This window comes from Electrophorus electricus, chromosome 8, assembly GCF_041902795.1.
Source record: "Electrophorus electricus isolate QZ-2024a chromosome 8, ASM4190279v1, whole genome shotgun sequence".
Lineage (NCBI taxonomy): Eukaryota > Metazoa > Chordata > Actinopteri > Gymnotiformes > Gymnotidae > Electrophorus > Electrophorus electricus.
Window position 1 is genome coordinate 23,863,008 of NC_137504.1, and position 11,015 is coordinate 23,874,022.

General features: G+C 39.5%; 1 protein-coding gene across 1 annotated transcript; it reads left to right on the top strand.

Annotated features, from left to right (window-relative positions):
- The first annotated feature begins 7,978 nt into the window (after positions 1–7,978).
- ntmt1 (N-terminal Xaa-Pro-Lys N-methyltransferase 1) lies at positions 7,979–10,887 on the top strand. Its single transcript, XM_026998573.3, has 4 exons — positions 7,979–8,170; positions 9,234–9,409; positions 9,691–9,943; positions 10,123–10,887. The coding sequence occupies exons 2-4, from the start codon at positions 9,248–9,250 to the stop codon at positions 10,377–10,379; spliced, it is 672 nt and encodes a 223-aa protein (XP_026854374.1). The 5' UTR covers positions 7,979–8,170; positions 9,234–9,247; the 3' UTR covers positions 10,380–10,887.
- Positions 10,888–11,015: the final 128 nt, after the last annotated feature.

Consider the following 11,015-nt stretch of genomic DNA (forward strand, 5'->3'; position numbering starts at 1 on the left):
TATCATGTCTACATTACCGTTGCAAAACGTGGCAGTTAAATAATATCTGGCAGCGTCCATTGATGTAACAACGCTGATATATTGTCACGATGCATGTACAAATGTGTTTGAGACAGAAGCCTAAACATCACGAACTCCACTTAAGACTGAATACGAATCAGTTGCGACCTCTGGCCACTGAGGGGCATCGTGTAGAGAGTTTGCGCTATTTAACCACGCGGAGTTAGAACGAACGCTCATCCACAGCCCCTGAAAATAAGTTTTCAGTCTGAGAACTGGAGAAAAAAGTCGCGCATGACACTTGTCTCCTGAAGTATTGCTCTATAGAACAACAGTGCCATCCTGTGGCTAAATATGTCAATGCTTCCAGAGGTCTTTATCCCACCCTTTATTCCTGTCTGTTGGTATGAAGTGCATCTTGATGTTTCTGCCGTTTGAATATGTGTCTTTAGATGATTTATCATGTGTTCTCGATATCTCTTTGTCAGCCACTCTCCTTCCCTCCTTCTCTTTTACACACATGAACACAGAGATTCTACTTAAGTCATTGCAGAGAACAGATATTTTATGTTTATATTAGGTATACCATGTAAAAATTAAAGTCATTCAAATATATTTATCCTGTTTTATCAGATCTTAAGTAAATGGCTGTGAGAATGGCTGTTTAGTTTTTGGTTTAGCTGTCCATAGTTTATGCACACATCTAATCTAGTCAAGTTGAGGTTTATATCACAGCAACATCTATGCAAGACAATAAATGGAAGAAAGCATATACACCTCACTCAAAAATAAGTGTGAATATAAATGAATGTTAAACAACCATGCATTATTCAATACTGACCATGCATACCTAAATAAGTATGCATACTCAAAAAACTAATATGCAAATGACAAATTTATAGGAAAAATAAATTGATGAAATTAGTGTGCATTCCACAAATAAATGGACATACTTTGAAAATACAGTATACAATATGCATGCCTATAATCAAAAATAACTGCAAAACAAGCAGCTATTTAAAAAATAACCAAAGCTTATACAGAAAACTAGCAGCAAATTAAGAATCCATGCTAGAAAAGAAATATGCAAAATTACTATTGCATACTCAAAAAAGTATGCAAAAATACTATGGAATTTTTAAAAATGGTTTGCAAATCATGAAAAGTATTACAGTGGTGTGTTGATACAAACAATTAACAATTACAATTAACATTACAATTAATATTGGTTAATTGTAATCAAATATAAATTTAAGCATTTGAACCCTCATGCATAGTGAATTCCTCTAATGATCTAATGTGATAATGGGGGGAAAATTATATATAATCAGGTTAAAAACAAGTGTTTGTCATAATAATATTAAGGTCCAGCATTCCAAGACTAGACTACATTGTTATATTTGTGGTATAATACAGATTTTTACCTGTTTTCTAAGTTTGTTCTTTTCACCTGTTGCACCTACTCTAGATTTATATGTTGTTAAATAGAAAAGCTAAAAATGCAATATTGTAATGAATTATAACTTACAAATTGACATGTTTACTAATAACATAAAGAACAATGTCTGAATATTTGGATTGTTAATAAAGCCATTATTATGACTTAAATGGATTCAAATTTTTAAGAGTCAAGACTTAAGGGTTTACTAAGCACTGATATAAGGTTGAAGTAGACATTTTTGAAGAGATTTCTTTTCAAAAGTATACACACTAAACAATAAAAAAACAAAACAGTGAAGGTGATGGAAATGTCAAAATATTGGTAATGTATATAGCTCTACTTTTTATACTTTAAAAACAGATATCTCTGTCTCTCTCTCTCTCGCTCGCTCTGCGTGTGTGTGTGTGTACAGAACTATTAGTCCTACCCTGCCATTACACTTTAACAGATTGATCATATATTGTGGTGGAAGTGGGTTTGTGCATTTATACCTATGTATGTGTGTTCATGTGTGTGTGCCTGTGTGTGTGCGTGTGAGTGTGTGTGTGTGTGTGTGTGTGTGTGTGTGTGTGTATGTGTGTGTGTGTGTGTGTGTGTGTGTATCTGTGTGCGTGCTTATGTAAATTGTTGCTTCTGCTGATGCATGTCCTTGTGCCTGTTCAGGAGAAACCTAAGCTCTAGATAGGATTAGGATGGTGATGAGGGAAGCTTGGTGACCTCCACATACACACACACACACACACACACACAATCTTCCTATGTTCCCCCTCTCTCCACTACAGCCCAGTACCCTCAGGTGACCATGCCTCTAGAGCATGGTGATAGGGAGATGGGAGTCGAGCAGATTGCCCCAAAGGTTTGCCCCCATCCCCTTTTATGCTGTTCTCTATGAAATAAGATATTTGCAAGCATGTCAAATCAGCAGAAAGATATTTTATTTATGTAAAAAAATGATGAACAGGAATGTGTTGCACAGGAACAAGGGAGGTTTTACTTAATCCATACCTTCTCTTTTCTTTACTGTGTATATGCATGTAGCATATGAATGTAGCATATATCAACTATATAGAATATATCAATAATCACAGTATGTATCTGCAGTTCAGCAGATGACATGTCTTTGCTAAGAAGTCATGCAGGATCAGTTGCTTTTCTCCATCACTGTAGTAGTATTTCAGGTGTCACACATATATGTGTATAAATGAGTGGAAGATGGTTGGGGCTTAATGGGAGTACATTCTCTATGGTAAGAGTGTAGAACTGCTTAATGAGCAGGGGCAAAGAGTTGGGGGGGTGAAAGAGTGAGAGAGAGAGAGAGAGAGAGAGAGAGAGAGAGAGAGAGCGAAGACAGCTGGAGACAAGAGAGGTGAAGGGAAGGTGGAGGCGCCGCTGACGTTGCTGACTCAGGGTTATTCACTAAGTGTTGATTTCCACTCCATTTCTGCCACTGCTTTGTAATTCTAATGAGAAGAGGAGGAGAGAGAGAAGCAGGGGCATCAGAGAGGCAGGGCAAAAGAGAGAGGAGAGCAGATCCGATTAAATATCGACTTCAGGCTGTCCAGCGTAGACGAGCAGCAGACTGAGTCATCAGCACTGAGTGCTGCCAGCTCCAGTAAAAGGACAGGCAGAGTGAAGAGAAAGAAGAGGAGGTAGGTGGAAAGAAAAACAGAGCATCATGGGTAAAGAGTGAACAGCAAGGATAAAGAGTGAATACTATTGGTAAAGAGTGAACAACATGGGTAAAGAATGAATACTATGGGTAAAGAGTGAACAACATGAGTAAAGAGTGAGTACTATGGGTAAAGAGTGAACAACATGGGTGAAGAGTGAACAGCATGGGTCAATACTGAACAGCATGGGTAAACAGTGAACAGAAAGGATAAAGGGTGAATTGCCAGGGTAAATGGTGAACAGCAAGGATAAAGGGTGAATTGCAAGGGTAAAGGGAGAACAGCATGGGTAAATGGTGAACAGCATGGGTAAAGAGTGAACAGCAAGGATAAAGGGTGAATTGCAAGGGTAAAGGGTGAACAGCAAGGATAAAGGGTGAATTGCCAGGGTAAAGGGTGAACAGCAAGGATAAAGGGTGAATTGCAAGGGTAAAGGGAGAACAGCATGGGTAAATGGTGAACAGCATGGGTAAAGAGTGAACAGCAAGGATAAAGGGTGAATTGCAAGGGTAAAGGGTGAACAGCATGGGTAAATGGTGAACAGCATGGGTAAAGAGTGAACAGCAAGGATAAAGGGTGAACAGCAAGGATAAAGGGTGAATTGCAAGGGTAAAGGGTGAACAGCATGGGTAAAGGGTGAACAGCAAGGATAAAGGGTGATCAGCATGGGTAAAGGGTGATCAGCATGGGTAAAGGGTGAACAGCAATGCTTGGAAGAGAGCCACCAAATAAAAGCTAGAAGCTTAGAGTTTAGAGGAAGTTTAGAGGAAGCTAAAGAAATGAATTCAGGTGGAGGGGAAGTGTTTAATGAGAATTTGACTGAGAATGTAAAGAACTTTTGTTGGATGATTGTTTGTGTGATAAATTCAAAGATTTGGAAAACACGATGTAAGATGATTATTGAGCAATGTATAATACCTGCAGAAACAGTGTTTAAACAGATTGTGTGTGAGTTAAAAAGGTTGAAGACGATTGATATGAGAGGAAAAAAGAAATTTCCCTTGACTCTTTTGGACATATAAATGGATGATGTATACCTAATTTACAGATGTAAATGGTATTGTTAATTGTTAATGTATAGAGTGAAGGTAGTCTGGGTCCTCTGGTGGATATTGTTGGTGAGGTTTTTGTGATGGAGTGTTTGTATTGAATTGAATTGAATTTTCTTAATAAAGTCAAAAAAAAGAAAAAGAAAAAGAAAAAGAGAGGATGGGAAAAAGAGCTGACCAAAATAGGAAATAAAGGGGTAACAAAAAGGATTGTAATTTTGATGAATGATGAACATATTTTAAGGGATGTGAATTTTAGTTTTATCCTGAATGGGGCACACAAGTAGATAATGCTAATAAGCCTAAACACATAGTCAGTAAATAAAGTTTGAAAGAATGTACTATATTGTACTAATATATAATTATAAAGATATTTTGTGTGTTTGTTTTTAATGTGCCATCAGTAAGTCGTGATAATTCAAAAACAATTACATCAGTATCACTGATTTTATCACATTTTAACACATTTAAATTTTCGTTTGACTCCAACAGCTTATCTTCGGTAAACACCGTGGTCGCGAGATAAATACTTACCACAAGGTGGAGACATTTTAAATAAGAAACGCGCGCACCAAATTAGGAAATGACGTAGAGGAGGAAAATTTAGCCGAGCTACGAAACACGGAGACACCAGAGGGAGGAGTCAGGGTGCGGGGTACTCGTCACTCATTTCCGACTACATCCAATTAGATACAAGGCTTTTGTTGTCTGTCAAGTTTTATTAGGCCGATCGGCAAATGAAGTTACTTGTTTCTCATTTTGCACTGCAGCCACTCATCTTAACTGTTATTCCAAATGAAGGCGGTAACTGCGCTGCGATTGGTTAAACGCAAATCGATTGAAAATAGTAATCAGTAGCCCTACCCATCAGCGATGCAGCAGAATCTGTCCATGTAATTTGCAAAATAGTATATTAATAGTTTACACAAACTATTGTGCTATTTTAGTTCGTTCATTAATTACTTCAATAAGCTACTTTCGTGGCCAAACGTTTTGAGACTGACACAAATTTTGATTTTCACAAAGTTTACTGCATCAGTTTGTTTTGGGTTTTGTTTTTTGGGGTTTTTTTAAATCATTTTGTCAATTGTTTATATGGTAGAGTGAAGTACAATTATAAGCATTTTATATGTTTTGGGGTTTTTTTTTGTTTTTTTTTACTTTTTATTGACAAATACATCCAGTTTAAGCAAAGACTTCATATTTACAGTGTTGACCTTTCTTTTTTAAGACTTCTGCAATTTGCCCTGGCATGCTGCATATCAGCTTTTGGACAAAATCTTGACTGATGGCAACTCATTCTTGCCTAATCAGTGCTTGGAGTTGATCACAGTTTCTGTGTTTTTTGTTTGTCCACCCTCTTTCTGAGAATTGACTACACATTCTCAGTGGGATTGAGAGCTGATGAATTTCCTGGCCATGGACCCACAATTTCAATGTTTTGTTCAGCAAGCCACTTGGTTATCATTTTTTGTCTTGTGACATGGTGCTCTGTCATGCTGGAAAAAGCATTGTTTATCAAATTGCTCCTGGATCGCTGGAAGAGGTTGCTCTTGGAGGATGTTTTGATACCATTCCTTATTCATGGAAGTGTTCTTAGGCAACATTTTGAGCAAACCCTCTCCACACGAATGGTCTCAGGATGCCTAACTTGGTATGACATAGGACTCATGGTAGTGCTCACCTTTTCTTCTCTGGACAGTCATTTGTCTAGATGTCCCAAACAGTCTGAAGGGGGCTTCATCAGAGAAAATAACTTTATCCCTGTCCTCTGCAGTCCAATCCCTATACTTCCTGCAGAATATCAGTCTGTCCTTGATGTTTTTCTTGGAGAGATGTGGCTTCTTTGCTGTCCTTCTTCACACCAAGCCATCCTTCAAAAGCCTTCGCCTCACTGTGCGTGCAGATACACTCAAACCTATCTTCTGCCATTCCTGAGCAAGCTCTTCAGGATAGGAATGGAGTTAGCATTACTATTGTAGTGCAAGGACAGAAGACTACAAATTAACTGCAGAGGTGTAGTTTTAAATATTCAAAATAAGTATGTATGTGTGCAGAGGCAATGTATCCATAGTACATGTCTATAACAAACACCATACAGTGGCAGAAATGAAAGAGATTAGCAGAAATGAAAGAGATTAGCATCATTGACATAAATGTATGTAAGCATATGAACAAAAGATTGAGTATGGAGCTGTAACATTAAGTGATTTCATGACAAAGAATACAGTACAGCCTACCAGATGGCAGCCTGGGAAACAGGCTGTATGCTCAGTGATTGCAGTCTGCTGCAAGTTAATGAGTCTTCCTCAGGCGTCATGACCAGTAAATGTCCTGTAAGGCTGTGAGTTTGAGTTTTAATATCCCCAAGGTATCATGACCAGAAATGTCCTGTAAAACTGGGAGTCACAGACACTGACTGGCAGATCTCACAAATGTCTGGAGCTGGAGGGCCTTGTGGTCACAGAAGGAGTAGCTGTTGTACCAGACAGAGGTGCAGAAAGTCTTTATACTCTCCATGGTGTGTGTGCAGAGGTTGATGGGGCTGTTTGGGGTTACACTCTCTATGGTGCATATGCAGATGTTTAGATGTGACAAATGAGTCAATGAACATAATCCCCTTCTATACACACCTCCATATTTAACTGTTTTTGATGCCCCAGCAAATGCTCATTGGCATACACCCCTAGATTTGGTAGAATATATGGTGAGATAGCAGAAATGACACAAGTAAAAAAAAAACATCAGCTTCTTTTACTATACTTGGATGCTCAAAACTCTTATGAACCATTCTGTGAAGCTGAAAGAATAACATGAGAATATTTATGTGATTAATATATTGCAAGGTGTGTGAACATGCAGCCTCGGCAAGGCTTTCTTATTTGTACACATTTTAACTCAGATTTATTTATAGATTTCCAGTGTAATAGTTACATTTGTGATGTAATTACTGCACAGTCTGTTGGACTGTATTTTCCTCATTCCCCTTTCATCAATAAGAAGAAAACATAATTATACAATGCCTTGGAAAACCTTTAATTCTCAAAAACAGTGAAATGGTTTAAATCAATTAATAACACTTTTCATCTGAATAAGCTAGCCTAAATGTTGTGGTTGTAAACTGGCTCCCCCCCCCCCCCAAAAAAAGGTCCTGTTGTGAGTGTTATGAGATTGACTGTATGCCTGCATGGCATGACAGCAAAGTGATGGATGGCGCTCTTTCCTGGGTGTTGCCCTCTCTCCCCTTCCTGCTCCCGATGCACCCAGGGTGGCTGTGGTTTTCGGTTGAGAGTACGCGGTGCACAGTGTGCTGCCGTTTCTCACCAGTGTGTTGACTGGGTGTAAAAGCTGTGTGTTGATTGTAAAGCGTCCTTGTGTTCTGTAACCCTAAAAGTGTAATTTCATTCATTGTACATGTGTCTTGATTGTACTTCACAAGGAACAGAAACAAGTGACAAGATACAAGTGAAGTTCCATTATAACTTAGCACACGATGGAATTTAGGTCTATAAACGTTAAAAGTGGTTATTTCAATACGTTTGCTTACAGAAATGTATTCACGGAACGTTCCTAACTAGCTAGCTAGCGTTATGTAGCAAACGTTCATGCGACTAGCATTAACGTTAGGCTAGAATCTCTTTGAATGGCCTAAATAGCTACTGTTGCTAATTAATGTTAAAGGTATTGAATCCACACTTATTAAATATAAATTACTTTTCTAGCAGAATATTCGCGCTCTGCGCCGCCGCAAACCAAACCCACGTTTAAAGAAAATAAAGACAACTAACTCTGGCTACTGGTTGGCTTAATAAAAAATGACTGACATCAAAAATCGATCGTGTAATTGGCTTCAGACGAACATGATTAACATATGCTCCGCCCTTTACTCGGCCGCCTGGTGTACCGGCCTACAGCAAGAACGCCAGTTAGTGTTAGTCAGATCACACTGGTTTGACATGACCGACTTTAAGGCTTGACATTTTTAGGGACATACGTAGTAACGGGCAAAGGTAAGTGTTTATTAGTCACTGGGTGACTTCCTGGGATGTTTATGAAATCGGATCTCATCACAGAATACCTGTACTTAAGATGTGTGTAGCGAGCTAGCTAGCTAATCATTTTGTATGCACAGAGGAATAAAAGAAGCTAGCATTATGTTAATTAGTTAGCAGGCTAGCTAGTTAGCTATGTTAGCTGACTGTCATTACTAAACGTTAGCGCTACTTTTGGTGCTCGTTTACGCTTGTATTGGCTTACATTTTACCTAACGTTACTTGACTATCATGTCGCCACTAACTCGTTTAGTTACATGGTTTTTGACGTAGTCTTAGATGTAGTTAGAAAGTCACTTCAGCTTTGAGGTCTCACGTGTTGTTTTACGCCTTTTTTTCGGCAAATAAACTGAAGTATTTATAGGCAAACTGGCTCAGCTACTCTTCATGTCATGTCTTTCTTTGACCTCTCCTTAGTCCTAAAATGAGAGATGAAAGCTGAAACTAAGATAAGTAAGGCCAGATTTGGCTACGTGACGGTGATGTGAGCGCTCTTGTAATTCCTAACGCAAGGGGTAATGTTACACACTACCTAGTTTAGTTTCGCCAGGGAATCTCCTTGATTTACAACTGAGTGTTAAGGAACTACGAATAGGTACTACGAAAGGAACTTCTCTACCCCTTTGTTGCTGAAACGGATGTTGTACAGGCAGTGAAAAATGTGCACAAGTGCAGATAATTGATTTATCATTCTGTGCACTTTTGCACATTTTTCCACTGTCTGTACAGTTCTATAATGGACCAAATAGAAATATTTAAAAATCTGGACTTGCTTTTTTCTGTGTTGTGAGTTCTGTTTTTTTGCACTAGAAACAGATAGTTACACGCTTTCCTAAAAGCTACCAGATTCTAAGAAAACCACAAATTTTAGGAATTATTGTTAACTGATGTGCTTAGATCACCTTTTGATTGAAGTTGCACTTAATCCCTTAATCATCTTTCTCTTAAAAAATCCCAGTTCAAGCCATTTACAATCAAATTAGCAACAGCAGTTAACATTCTATATCATCTGTTGACCCAGAAGTTCATTAGGCAATGGAGGACGTCCTCGCTGAGGACGAGCAAGCCTTTTATTCTAAGGCAGAACAATATTGGAAAGAGGTCCCACCCACAGTGGATGGAATGCTCGGAGGTTATGGCAGCATTTCTAGCATTGACATCAACGGTTCCAAAAAGTTCCTGCAGAAATTCCTTGGGGTGAGACACCTTGTGGTTTGTTTATGGACATGAAGATGTATTAAATTGTGCATTTGATGCATGAACATTTTTCCATTTGGTGAAGGGAGGTTAGGGGCAATTGAAGGTGAAAATTCATTAGACAGATTAATGCATTCACATGTCACTGAGCAGGGCTTTTGAACTTATTTTAGTTTCTCAAACCCAACATTTTACTCTTTTAATGATGTATAGCAGCCCCAGTGCAGTTTCTACTTCTCCTTTTTCTTCCTCACTCCATTTCCCCTATGCTCTATTCCCAGGAGGGCAAGGGAAAGACTAGGCCAGGCTGTGCGTTAGATTGTGGAGCGGGAATTGGCCGCATCACCAAGCGACTGCTCCTGCCGCTGTTCCGCACCGTAGATCTGGTGGATGTGACGCAGGAATTCCTGGACAAAGCTCGCACTTACCTGGGCGAGGAGGGCAAGAGGGTAGAGAACTACATCTGCTGCGGCCTGCAGGATTTTCAGCCCCAGACAGGACGTTATGATGTAATCTGGATCCAGTGGGTCATTGGTATGGCACGGAATCCACTGATGTCAGAACACCCATAACCTGTCCTTTATTTACTGCCTTTAATGACTGAGCAGCTTTTCCTGAAGTATGACTCTTGGGTGGTCCTGATCCAACTGAAGTGGGCTCAGTATGAACAGTGATGCTATAGGTACTTAAAGTAACTGGCCTTTCCTCTACAGGTCACCTAACCGATGACCACTTGGTGGAGTTCCTGCGGCGGTGTCGCAGTGCGCTGCGTCCCGATGGGCTCATTGTGGTGAAGGACAACGTGGCCTACGAGGGTGTGGTGCCCGATGACGTGGACAGCAGCGTGTGCCGGGACCTGGGCGTCTTGCGCCACCTGGTGGCCAGAGCTGGACTTACAGTTGTCCACGAGGAGCAACAGCAGAACTTCCCAGAGGAGATCTACCAGGTCCATACGCTAGCCCTTAGATAGGAGCTGTGCACCTGAGTGAAAGCTCGAACGTGTTAACAAGATTGTCCCTTGCTGCCATTGTCATTGCAGTTTCAAGTTCCAAGATGGGAATGTCACAACAGGATCAATATGTATCTGTATCAAAGCTTGGGATTTTAACAACGGAGATTTTAGGAGTCCTCTGTGCACACAGACTCCTATATACTACTGCTATCAGGGATATTGGACTATGTCAGATTACAGTAGTAGGTCATATAAGCATTTAGGAAATCTAAATGTCTTTGGCCTATTTTTTTTAAGAGCTATGTTTGTGGAAGTGCCCTTGTTTGCATTCATTGGAATGAGACTTGATAGTGTCGGCCCATCTGAGATTAGCCCTACTGTGTGTGTGTGATTATGGGACTGAGCAATAAAACCTTGACGAGTCTAGGAGTATGTTTTGTACATAACTTATTTAGGGACTTAAAAGTATATGCACGTATTGTTTACTGTGAGTTTGCACAGAAAATAAACAGCTTTGTAGATATAACTTCTGAACTGTCTTTTATAGAATTATTCCCCAAGTGTGATAACCATGTACTAACCATGTCTATGATTTGTTTAAAGGTAATGTGTGTATTTCTAATACATAATTATAATATTTAGCCAAGACTCAGG

Excerpts from the sequence above, each read along its gene's own strand:
- ntmt1 (XM_026998573.3), top strand. The coding sequence starts at position 9,248 with ATGGAGGACGTCCTCGCTGAGGACGAGCAAGCCTTTTATTCTAAGGCA. Across the intron at positions 9,410-9,690 it reads TCCTGCAGAAATTCCTTGGG|GAGGGCAAGGGAAAGACTAG; the intron begins GTGAGACACCTT and ends CTCTATTCCCAG. Across the intron at positions 9,944-10,122 it reads CTGGATCCAGTGGGTCATTG|GTCACCTAACCGATGACCAC; the intron begins GTATGGCACGGA and ends TTTCCTCTACAG.